This window comes from Ailuropoda melanoleuca, chromosome 7 (assembly GCF_002007445.2).
Source record: "Ailuropoda melanoleuca isolate Jingjing chromosome 7, ASM200744v2, whole genome shotgun sequence".
Lineage (NCBI taxonomy): Eukaryota > Metazoa > Chordata > Mammalia > Carnivora > Ursidae > Ailuropoda > Ailuropoda melanoleuca.
Genome location: NC_048224.1, coordinates 85,481,935 through 85,495,017, shown reverse-complemented (window position 1 = coordinate 85,495,017; position 13,083 = coordinate 85,481,935). Strand labels below are relative to the sequence as shown.

Genomic DNA, 13,083 nt, shown 5'->3' with positions numbered 1-13,083 from the left:
GGCCCTTTAAGTATGATATAGTGTCCTTCCTCATCTCTTATTATAGTCTTTGGTTTAAAATCTAATTTGTCTAATGTAAGGACTGCCACCCTACCTTTCTTTTGATGTCCAGTAGCATGGATGTGTCTTTGGGTCTAAAATGAGTCTCTTGCAGATAGCATATCATTGGGTCTTGCTTTTTTATCCTATCTGATACCCTGTGTCTTTTGATTGGGGCCTTTAGCTCATTTACATTCAGGGTAACTATTGAAAGATATGAATTTAGAGCCATTGTATTGCCTGTAAGGTGACTGTTACTGTATATTGTCTCTGTTCCTTTCTGGTCTATGTTACTTTTGGGCTCTCTCTTTGCTTAGAGGACCCCTTTCAATATTTCTTGTAGGGCTGGTGTGGTGATTGCAAATTCTTTTAGTTTCTATTTGTACTGCAAGCTCTTTATCTCTTCTTCCATTCTGAATGACAGCCATGCTGGATAAAGTATTCTTGGCTGCGTATTTTTCTTGTTAATACCCTGGATATATCATACCAGTCTTGCCATCTCTCTGTGGATAGGTCTGCTGCCAATCTAATGTTTCTACGATTGTAGGTTACAGACCTCTTGTTCTGAGCTGCTTTTAGGATTTCCTCTTTGTCTCTGAGACTTATAAGTTTTACTATTAGATGTTGGGGTGGTTGGCCTATTTTTATTGATTTTGAGGGAGCTTCTCTGTGCCTCCTGGATTTTCATGACTGTTTCCATCCCCAAATTAGGGAAGTACTCTGCTACAATTTGCTCAAATATACCTTCTGCCCTCCTCTCTCTTTCTTCTTCTTATGGGATCCCAATTATTCTAATATTGTTTCACTTAATGCTATCACTTACCTCTCGAATTCTCCCCTCGTGATCTAGTAGTTGTTTATCTCTTTTTCTCAGCTTCTTTATTCTCCATCATTTGGTCTTCTATATCAGTAATTCCCTCTTCTGCCTCATTTATCCTAGAAGTTAGAGTCTCCATTTTTTATTGCACCTCATTAATAGCCTTTTTGATTTCAACTTGGTCAGATTTTATTTCTCCAGAAAGAGATTCTTTAGTGTCTTCTATGCTTTTTTCAAGCCCAGCTAGTATCTTTATAATCATCATTCTGAACTCTAGTTCTGACATCTTACTAACGTCCATATTGATTAGGTCTCTGGCAGTTGGTACTGCCTCTTGTTCTTTTTTTGAGGTCAGTTTTTCCATTTTGTCATTTTGTCCAGAAAAGAACAGATGAATGAGAGAACAAAATGCCAAAAGGGTAACAACGACACCAGGGAAATATACAGCAATCAATCAGAAGAGACTGGAAACCAGGAGGGAAAAAGAAAAAAAGAATATGATCAGGCTGGTGAATAAAACAGAGCCATACACTAGATTTTGGGTGTACTTTGGTCTGTTAGAAGAAACTTCATCCCAAAATTTTAAAGAAAGAAAAACTTATATACACACAAAAAATAAGGTTAAATACAATGAAGGGACAGAATATGACTGTAAATGAAAATTTTAAAAGATTTTTTCAAAGGAATTGATAAGAAGTTGGTTGGAAAAGGAAAGAAGAAAAAATTAAAAAAAAAGAAAAAAGAAAGAAAATTTAAAAAATGAAAGTTGAAAACTAAAGAATCATGGGGAAAAAGCCATGAATTCTGCATGCTGTATTCCCCTAGCGCTGGAGTTTTGCAGTTCTCACAGATCGGTAAACTTGGTCTTGGCTGGATATTCTTGCTGATTTACTGGAGGAAGGACCTATTGCAGTGATTCTCAAAAGTCTTTGCCACAGGCAGGATTGCACCACCCTCACCACCCGCCAGGCTAAATAATCCATTCAGGTTTCTGTAGCTTTCTTCCCTGAAGGCATTCCACACAGCTTTAAAGGATGAGAATGAAAATGGCAACCTCCAATCTCTGGCCCGGAAGGAGCTGAGATCTTGGGGCCCTACTCCTCAGTGCACCCTCAGAGAAATGCAGTCAGTCACTCCTGTCTCCCTGGTCTCAGGCACACTCTGCGCTCGCCCGGCCTGTGACCATTTCTTCCTCTGGCACAGGAACCTGTTGGGAGTCTCCAAACCCAGCATATTCCTATGGCATGCTCCTGGGCCGCTCCCTCCCCAGGGAAGGAAGGAGGATCTCCCGTGTTCTGCGGCTTTTGGGCCCTGGCCCAAAGACCCGGGGCCCAAGTGTGCCGCGGATCCCGGTTTATGGCCACCCCGAGCTGAGAGCCCACTCCTCAGCTCACTCTGCAGCCAGCTTCCCTGCTCCAATACCTGGGAGCTCTGCTGCACTCAGGCATCCCTGGTCTTCCTGTGACTCCGAGGGTCCTGAGACCACACCGTCCCAGCAAGGGTCCCACCCCCCGCTTAGCCACCAGAGCGATGTCCCTCGCCGGAGCAGACTTCTACGAGTTCCGATTTGTGCTCGGCTGCTCCACCACTTGCCAGTAGTTGGCGGCCGGCGGATTCCTCCCCCTGCGGTCTATCCTCCCGTGTATCGTCTCAGATTCACTTCTCCACATGTCCTACCTTGCAGAAAGTGGTCACTTTTCTGTTCATAGGTTTGCTGCTATTCTTTTCTTGGATATCCTGTTGAGTTCATAGGGGTTCAGAGTGGTTTGATAGCTATCTAGCCGAATTCCTGGGACCAGACAGAATTTAGGTCTCCTGCTCCTCCGCCATCTTGGACCACACTCCTCTTAGTGCTTAGTTCTACACATGGTTCACATGATAACCACAGCAAACAGGTTTTATGATGGCATGGTAAAAGAGAGACCCAGGGTACCTGCGGTGGGCCAGCCTCCCAGGGAAGGTCCCTGGGATTACATGAGGCAACATGAGGGCTCTGAATATTCACTCATCCAGCCAATATTTATTAAGAACCCACCATGTGCCAATGGTAAAATATATCTTACTATATATCAGTGTGCAAAACAGAAGAGAATGCCTTTTTCATGGAGATTATTATACTTTGGTGGGGTGAGATCAGACATATATTTGCACATAGTCTGTCCTGTGATTATATGTCCTGTGATTAACTATGAAGAAAAATAAAGCAAGTGACAGGGACAGGGAATCATCCCTGGAGCACTGGTTTCAGAGGTTGCTATTTGTCATAGGTTGGTTAGGGAAGGCCTCTCTGGCCAGACTTTGTATGAGCAGACAGCTGACTCTGTGCAGGCCACTGATGAGGTAAGACTATATAGTTCATGTGACGAGATAAGAACTTTCTAGGCAGAAGGAAATGGAAAGGTGCTCATTGTCTGAGCACACTAAGTGGAATGATTAGAGACTATGACAGACATAGTTCTGCTATGTATGTACAGCACTAGTTCTGCTGAGTAGAGAGAAGTGTTTATGACAGGAAGAAAGAATACCTACTTTTGTCTATATATACATTTATGAATAGTAATACTTTAATAAAAGGTCAGTCTTGAAACCAGTACTATCAACTTCAAGGTTCTTTAGCCATGAGCCTTTCACTCTTATATGGTATGTGGCATAGCCTAATGTACCTGCAGCGATGTCCCCCTTCTCTACAAGCTGAGGTCTGATCCTCCAACAATGGAGTTCCTTGTCCATTCAGTTGACCACTAGTGATCCTACGACCCTTAAGAAACAATTTTTTCCATCTTCCCGGAGTATTAAAGATACTGGGGGCACCAGACAGGTCTTAATCAGTTCTGACTGCTCTGACAAACAAAATGCCATTACTTTCTCACAGTTCTGGCAGCCTGGGAGTCCAATGTTGAGGTGTCAGCTGATTTGTTTCCTGGTTAGAGTTCTCTTGCTCACACCTGCTTTCATCTTGTATCCTCACCTGGTGGAGAGAGAGAGCTCTGGTCCCCTCCTCTTCTTATAAGGGCACTAATCCCATTATAAGGGCTCCACCCTTAAGACTTCATCTAACCCTAATTACCTCACAAAGGCCTCACCTCTAAATGCCATCACACTGGGGTTTGGGGCTTTAACATATGGGTTTGCGGGAAGTGCAAACATTTAGTTCATAGCAGGACATAGTTTTCCTCAATCAGAATTGGCATTTAAGCAAGAAGTTTTAGATAGATGTTAGATTAATAGAAAGATAACAGAAATAGAAATAGAAACATGAAAAAATAAGATAAAAGAGATAATTAAATATAAAATATATTTACTTACATTTCAGCATGCAATGGACACTCCATAAATGTTTGCTTGTGCTGAATCAAAATAATTCCTGTCACACATCTAACACTAAACTTATTACCTAAATGAATACTTAGCAGTGTTCCTATTTTGTTTCTACCCTTTCCATATTTAAAGAATTATTATTATGACATAAATGAATGGAAGGTGAGTACAGGCTTGCTAGTGTCTTGTGTCAAGCACTATCACTCAGTTATGTGCTCATTTTTTTTTACTTTTGTATAAAATATTTGTGCATTGTTAATTAACCTCTTATCTCTTGTCACTTTCTTTTAGGGCTTCTTTATCATGAATTGTCCCGACTTAACGACTTTAGCTTCCCAATTGATATACCTTAACTTATCCTTTAATGACATCAGTTATTTTCCCAGAGAAGTGAGTCCATTTTTATCATTGTGTATATTGCACTGATTTCTTATTAATAATAATCATAATTTTAAAATAGACATTTATGATACCCTGGAAAAGAGTAAAAAAAGGAGATAAATGATATAGCCAGTTAATGTTTCTTTGCTGATTCTACTACATTAGTTCAAAGGGTTTGTAAAATGTACGAAATAGAGATCTGTGATACTTTATCATTCTACTCATGTGTGTTTCTCTTTTCTGTTCCTCAGATATTTTGTCTTAAAAATTTACAAATACTATTACTGAGAAATAATCCTATCAAAGAAATCCCTTCTGAAATTCAACAACTTAAGCTCCTTAGAGTTTTCAGCGTTGCCTTTAATTTGATTACCACTCTTCCACCTGGGTAAGGTCCATAGACTGAGATTATGAGTGCAGAAAATAAAGTTTATAATTTAGAAAGAGATTGATTTCCTTTTTGAAAGCAGCTAACAACTTTTTAGCCATTGAATGATTCTCATTCTCTTCCAATTAGCTAATTTGCTGCTTATCACTGTGTTAAAAGTAATCCTAGCGGCTCCGTAGATGGCTATTAATGCGGGGCTAGAGAATGCTCACCTAGAGATCCATTATTTGAGTATGGATTAAACGAACACAAATCACAGAAAGAGGCTCAAGTGAGAAACTTGCACGGATCCCTTGACAGCCTTTGTGGATATGAAAAGGATACTGCATGTGGAATTAGGAAATCTAGACTTTGAACTTCAAAATTGAAAATAATCTGTTTTATCTGGAGAAAATCACTCAACCTTCTTGGTCTCAATTTCCTAATCTATAAACTAAGAAATTAGCCAGTATGACACGTAACAGTCTTTAATAGGAATGTTGAGGGGCACCTGGGTGGCTCAGTCGTTAAGTGCCTGCCTTCAGCTCAGGGTGTAACTCCAGAGTCCTGGGATCGAGCCCCACATCAGGCTCCTTCGCTGGGAGCCTGCTTCTTCCTCTCCCACTCCCCTTGCCTGTGTTCCCTCTCTCACTGGCTGTCTCTCTCTCTCTGTCAAATAAATAAATAAAATCTTAAAAATAAAAATAATAATAATAGGAATGTTGATACTTGGGTATAAAAGAGATGGAATTTTTCCAGACATATGGACTGGTAATTATTTAACTCCTAAACCAAAACCTTAGCCAAATACAAAACAAGATATGTCTTCCAGTTAGAGTTTAACAAATTGAATGTAGGTTAAGAGCAAAGGGAGAGGGACTCTTAAATAGTTGAACAACATTTTGTAAAGAAGAGTCTCACAGTAATTAAGGAAATGCAGCAAAATTCATTTATAAAGTTGTTCACCCGGCATTGTTTGTAATTATCAATCCAACAAATTCTGCATTTGTAAACTGTGAAACTATTCAGTCATTTAAAAGAATAAAAAAGCGTGTAGAAGTTATACCATTTCTCTCTCTCTCTCTATATATATATGCATTTCACATTACACATAACATATATAAGAAATAAACACTAAAAGTAAGAATACTGCTTATTGTGTGTATTTTATTTCTGTTTAAATCATCTGTATTTTTCAACAGTAACATAAATTGTATTTTCCCTGTCTTGATACTAGAAGCAGCTATTTCTCTAAGCAAACCTGCTTCCTTTTTATTGGAAGATGGTATTTAAAACCGAGATCTGGGTGTTAGATGTCCCATTGCTATTGGGACAACGTTGCTTCTAGACACTCCCTGTGAACAGAGCTAAGTAATATATGTATGTATACTAATCTGTGTGAGCACACATAGCTATTATTATTTCTGTGTGTATATATACACAGAAATACATATATACACACACACATAACCCTGCATATATACACACACATGCACACACAACTGTGTATACATGTGCATATATGTATATATGCATCTAAATATAAATTTATATTTAATAATCTATAAAATTGTAATTATAAACTTTAATAACTATAACTGTCATTTAAGCAAAATGTAAAAATTCCTAAAGAAACTACAAGTTGTTCTGAACTACAGGGTCGACATTGTTCATTATTTAGAGATTAAGCAAATTAGTTTGAACTATTGGTTAACTATTGGTTACACTCAAAAAGTTTTAAGGAGCTATTTCTCAAAAATATTAGTGTTTCTAAAATAAAGCAGTATATATTTTTTATTAAATAACGTAAGTTATGCATGCATATCAAAGGGAGATGGACAGCACAAATTCACCAAGGCCTAAATTTTTGTTGCTACTGTTTTTGCTTTGACCTGCTTGGGGCATAGAGTATAAAGCAAATGCAGATAGGAAAGCCCAGGTTCTGGAGGTCCAAAGAACTGGATTCTCATCCTAGAGTTACAGTTAGGCCCTCTACAGCTACAGTTATGCCCTTGATTATACTATGGAAAGGTAAAATCAACTCTCTTAGGTTAAATGTTTGAAGTTTTGTAACCATGAAAAGGTCTGTGACTTGTCTATTTAGTTTTCTTGTAAAATAAAGACAAATAGATCATTTCAAAAATCCAAAAGGTTTCTTCTTTTTCCCAAAGCTCTGAGATAGCATTTGTTCATGAAATATGTGGAATTTTTTGTTCACGACATCACCAGAATGTGTCTCTCTCCTCTCATTGTTTTTTATCCTACCCCTTTCTTTTCTGTTTCTTGTCTTTTCCATCCCAAAACCTAACTGGAGGGGCCCCCACAGCGTCCAGAAAGAATAGACTCCGCTGACACCTTGATTTTGGACTTCCAGTGTCCAGAACTGTGACAGAACCTTTGCTCTGAGCCACCGGGCTTGTGGTCATTTGGTAGGTCAGCCCTAGGAAACTGATACAGCAACCAAGAAAAGGCGATCTCTAAATGTGTTAGAAATTTCTCAGGTGGCTTCTTCTGTACGGGGCTTTATCCACTCCAAATATTTCAAAGCAGTCTTAAAAGATAGCTGAATCATTTTAGGAACTTTGATTGTCATTAAAGCACCTGTAATGAAAAGAAGTCCATAAATTTCAAGATCGTAGGAAAATGTAGGTTCTCTATACTTCTACCTATTTGCTTAGGGATTTAATTCTTTATTCATGCCTAGTAATGACAAACATAATCATTTTCAATTTCATTTTCTCTTTCTAAGGTTATTTTTTTTGTCCCATCTTGAGGAACTTGATATTTCCTACAATAGTATTGCTTCCATTCCAAATGAAATCCAGAAACTCAGGTATTTTGAAAGTCGTAAGTACACAAAGTCGTATGTCCTATAAGGATAGATTTGGTGATGACTGTGTTGGAGAAAATTGAGTCCTTTCATATACTTAATAGCCACAAAACATAATATATGAAAACATCACATTTACAAAAATGTAATTTGAATGATTGGTATTTTTAAGACATAACATTTTCAATAATTATTTAAAAGCTGTACCGATGGCTACTTAATAGAATGACATTTTTATTTCCAGCTGACTGTTGCCAGTACAGAATAGAGAAAAGCCATGTCCTTCTTTACATGAATTTAAAATCAAGCAATATAATCCAAATTATCTTCATTCTGGTTACATTTTACTAGATTTTTTTGGTTTTCTAGGAGCATGGTCTTATCTTCAGTAAAGTGAGATAATTTTATCTCTGCTTTTCTAATATTGGTACCAATTATTTAATTTCCCTTGTGACAATCTTTATATTTTATTTTATTTTTTTAAAAGATTTTATTTATTTATTTGACAGAGAGAGAGACAGCCAGAGAGAGAGGGAACACAAGCAGGGGGAGTGGGAGAGGAAGAAGCAGGCTCATAGCGGAAGAGCCTGATGTGGGACTCGATCCCATAACGCCAGGATCACGCCCTGAGCCGAAGGCAGATGCTTAACCGCTGTGCCACCCAGGCACCCCATCTTTATATTTTAATAGGAGAATTCAATCTGTCACATTTGTTATGACTGATAAATTCAGGTTTTTTCCTTCCATTTTACTTTGTATTTACTGTTTATTTACTTTTTTCTTTTCTTATTTGCCTTCTCTCTCTCTGTGTGTGTGTGTGTGTGTGTGTGTGTGTGTGTGTGTGTGTTTGAAGTGAATTCTATTGTTTCTCCTCCCCACCCCAACTTCCCTGCCTCCACAGAGTGTGATTGCCTCAGGAGCACTGTTCTGTGAACACTTGTGAGTTTTTCTCTTCTGGCTGCTCTGTCTTTTGCTCAGGACCAAAGGCAGCCTCAGAGCACCATTCAGAGACTGTCAGTGGTGTAACAGGAGGAAGTTTCTCTGCTCCCTAGAAGGCTCCACTGCAAAGGCTGTCTCAATGTGGAGCTCTTCCAGCTTTAAAGATTGTTTAGCCTATCAAACTCCGCAGAATTCATCGAGAGGAAAGATAAGCCCAGGCTGCTGAAGCTTCTAAGATAAAGCAACTCAGTCAGGGACGGCCTCCCCCAGGGGTATTCGGGGATCCTCACCAGCATCTCCCTAGAGTCCACCACACTTATTCTGCTTGTCCATAGGGCTCTCTGCCGCTGGCCCTGAGGCTTGTGTTTGGTATAGAGGGAGCAAAGTGACCATGCCAGCTCTCTCTGTTAGGACCAAAGTAAAGCCTGGGGTCTTGCTCACCTTTTCCAAACTGTGACAAATGCAGTAGTCAGACTGTGGCTGAGGGATGAAGAGAGTTGAGGTGCCATCTTCCTAGCTTCACTGTTGCAAATCCCTTCTTTGACCATGTTTTAACATTGTCAGCAGAAGTCAGAACCAAAGAATGTAAATTGTGTGAGGAAGAAACTACACTGCACAAGAGAATCTAGAGTTCCCAGCAACTTCTGACCTACAGTCCTCATGTTGTCCTCTTCACTCCTAGCTCCTTTGACAAGTTGGACTAGCCTTTGATTTGTTTTTATGTGTCCCTCATAAACAGATACTTTTCTGCCTGTCTCCAGCACTAAGTAGAAAGGAGATGAGTGACTGTAAAAAAAATCTCCATCAAGGCAAGTAGTATAAAATGAGAACATCAGTAAAGTTGGTTCTCTTTGAGCAAAGGAATCACTGTTATCAGAAGCAACTGACACAGTTAAAACCACGGGGATTCGGTGATGAAAAATCAAAGTTGCAACATAGCACATGATACATTTTGGTAGTGGTAATTTCACTGTTTGATTAGGCTTGAAGGAAAAAATATGTACTGATGTTCAATTTGTGTATGAAAATATATTCTTTCTTTGGATCATTATACTATACTATATTCTTTCTTTTTCCATAATGACATGTTGCAAAGACCCGAAGTACATGCTTTAACTCTACTAGTCACACAAATGCACTCATCTGCATAATAATAAACTGTTTCACTTGCTTTATAATCCTCTGATTCTAAGGAAATACTTAAACACTTGCATTTTATTGTTACTACATTTGAAGCCAATTTGCAGGAACACAAGGACAAAATTTTACTTCAGTATTATAAATTGCATAAATACCTTTTAAATTTGATTTCCTTTATTTGCAGATCACTTGAAAAACTGAATGTTGATGGGAATGAACTGACAACTTTTCCAGCTGCAATTTTGAAGCTTAACCTGAAAAAAATCCTATTTGAGAATACTTTCACTCATCCTGTTTTTTGGAAAGAGAATTCTTTGAATAGCCCACCAAGCCTTACTCAAATTACTTCTTTTTTCTTTTTAAAAAATAATCTACATGAATATTATGATGTGATCCCAGTGGAAATTCTAAAGCTACTAAAATGGTGAGCAAATTCTGAAGCCCTTTTAATAAAAACACACTTTTAAGCATTTAAAATGTTATTTACTAGAGGCCACATGACAGTTTTACTATTAACACACCCATACCACAGGCTCGAACATACATAGAATTCTTCAAATTTCTCCTTCTGGCTCTTCAGGCATAATAATGTAGTCTGAATTCAGCCCATTTACTAATATTCTCAAGTTACTACTTAATTCCAGGGTGAGTTACAAATTGCTGAGGTGTAGCTGGCGACATCTATACAGTTGTGATATTAATCTTTTCCCTGAATCACTAAGGGCATAGAAATGGTTTCTTCCAAAAAAAGGGTTCTTTAGTCCCAGGCACACTACACAGGGAAATGCTTTATACTCTAACTTCCCAGAGACCAGAAAGAGAGCAACCTTTATTTAGAGCAATTTCTCCTCCTCAGGGATTAATGGCCAGTGTGAGAATCCCTGCCTAATCTCAGGACCAGGGTTTTTAAACCCCATGCACTAGGAGTCCACTTAGCTTATCTCGTATTCCCTTCAGATGTTGTAAAACAATTTTTACATTCATCAGTGCTTATATTATTGATTTAACAAATTTTTGTTGTATGCCTAAGTAAATTTCCCAGGAGTATATAAATTACTAATATTGACTCCATAAAAGGCAGGAAGCCTAAACAGACTAGTAATCATCAAAGAAATTGAGAAAGGTGATTAGTAATCTACCAATAAAAAAGGGACCAGGACCCGAAGTTTTCAATGTTAATGCATTGAGATGTCAGTGCTCATGAGATTCGAATGCACATGAAAAACTAAGAAAAATCTCGAAGGACAAAAAGTGGTATAAAAAAGTAGAACCTAGCTAGTGAGTGGTAAACAGATGTGGGACAAAAAGATTTGAATTCACACAAAGTAGGAAAGCTGAACCTGACATTCCTCAAGTCTGTACCCAAGAATGAACTAAGTGTCCCCAAGCAGTGAAAACCTTTTTTTTCCAATTAAACGAACGTTTTCAAAAGAAACATCCTCAATTTAGACTTCAACAAACCAGAAAATTAAGTTCAAATGAATGTTATCTCACAATTTTAAGAAATTTCCAAATACATGAGGAAATAAGCCACCGAGAGTAAAAGTCAACAAAACCAATCAACAGGTACACATCTCCAAGGATCTAAGGTATTAGAATTTTACAGAACATGAAATACCTACTTTAAGTGTTTAAAGTAATAAAATATAATTTTAATTTTAAAAGTGGTTAAGAAATAAAAGACCAGGGGTGCCTGGGTGGCACAGCGGTTAAGCGTCTGCCTTCGGCTCAGGGCGTGATCCTGGCATTATGGGATCGAGCCCCAACGAGGCTCCTCTGCTATGAGCCTGCTTCTTCCTCTCCCACTCCCCCTGCTTGTGTTCCCTCTCTCACTGGCTGTCTCTTATCTCTGTCAAATAAATAAAATAAAATCTTTAAAAAAAAAAAGAAATAAAAGACCATTAAATATGGCCGGGCAAATACGAATGAGAAATTTTAAATGAAATTAAATTCCAGAAACTAAAAGTATAACAGTTGAAATGAACTTGGTGCATGGATTAAATAGACAATTACACACACATGCAGAGGGAACTGAAGAGATTCTTGTGTCTATGCAGACAGGAGGTAAAGAGATGGGAACACATTCTCTAACATAGGCGTAGAGTCCCGGAGAATTCTGTAAATTCTCAGAAGAAATGAAAGACATGAAATCAGATGCTGAAAGCTCTATGTAAGCTAAGTAACACACCTTGTGGTAAAACTGAATGACCCCACAGACAAAGGCAAAGACTTAAAATCATCTCGGGACCGAAAAGTCACTTAGAATAAGTGAAGGATAAGAAGTCAGCTGTTAGCAACAGTGGGACGATAACTGAAGACAGGTGATTTTGCCCAGCACAACTAACCAATAAGAACAAGGGAGAAAGAATGTCGTTTCAGAGAAAATAAAGCAGTGAACTCACTCCCTCTAGATTTTCACTAAAGGAACGTGTAAAGGCGGTGCCTCAGGAAAAACGAAAATGACTCCAGAAGCAAGTTCTGCGATGTAAGAAGGAATGGAAGGAAAAGAAATTAGAAATATGTGGATAAACAAACATGATCTATGAAACAGTAATAACAGCAATGTTTATGGTGTGGTGTTAAAAAGAAGGTATTACTAAAACCAGACATCAAAAAACTAGAGATACAGGGGCACTGGCATGGCTCAGTCAGTTAAGCGTTTGACTCCTGGTTTCAGCTCAGGTCATGATCTCAGGGTCCTGGGATTGAGCCCCACGTTGGGATCCTTGCAAGGAGTCTGCTTAAGATTCTCACTCTCCCTCTCCCTGTGCCACTCCCCAGCATGCATGTACATGTGCACACACACATTCTCTCTCTAAAAAAAAATTAGAGATGTAATATTTAAATGATACTTTTTGTAATAGCAGAAAGAAACATACTCTGTATTTACAGAGAGAAAACTTAAAACTTGACAAAAAGGTAAAGTATTTTGAATTAAATGAGAAGGATACATATTCAGGTATAATAAGATTCAATGCCAAAAATATATCAGTTCTCCCCAAATAGAGCTGTATATTCAATGTAGTTCTGGTCAAAACCCTGACAGAGTCTCCTGAGAAACTTGGTAAGCTGATTATAAAATGTGTATGGAAAAGCAGAGACTCCAAAAGTAACCAAGACAAGCCTGAGAAAGAAACCTAACATTAAAGGAATTGCTGACCAGTTATAAGACTTATTACTAAATTAGAGAAAGTAATACAGGCAGTATTACGTGCAAGGAAAGACAAATTAACCAGTGGAAGAGAATACATA

The 13,083-nt window shown here is 38.3% G+C and overlaps 1 protein-coding gene across 1 annotated transcript in view; it reads left to right on the top strand.

Moving 5' to 3' along the window:
- Positions 1-13,083, top strand: part of LRRC63 (leucine rich repeat containing 63) — a 43,863-nt gene that overhangs the window by 28,324 nt on the left and 2,456 nt on the right. The window contains exons 6-9 of the mRNA XM_034665190.1: positions 4,466-4,564; positions 4,807-4,943; positions 7,672-7,755; positions 10,016-10,255. Coding sequence (XP_034521081.1) covers positions 4,466-4,564; positions 4,807-4,943; positions 7,672-7,755; positions 10,016-10,255 — 560 coding nt within the window. The remainder of the gene's footprint in view (positions 1-4,465; positions 4,565-4,806; positions 4,944-7,671; positions 7,756-10,015; positions 10,256-13,083) is intronic.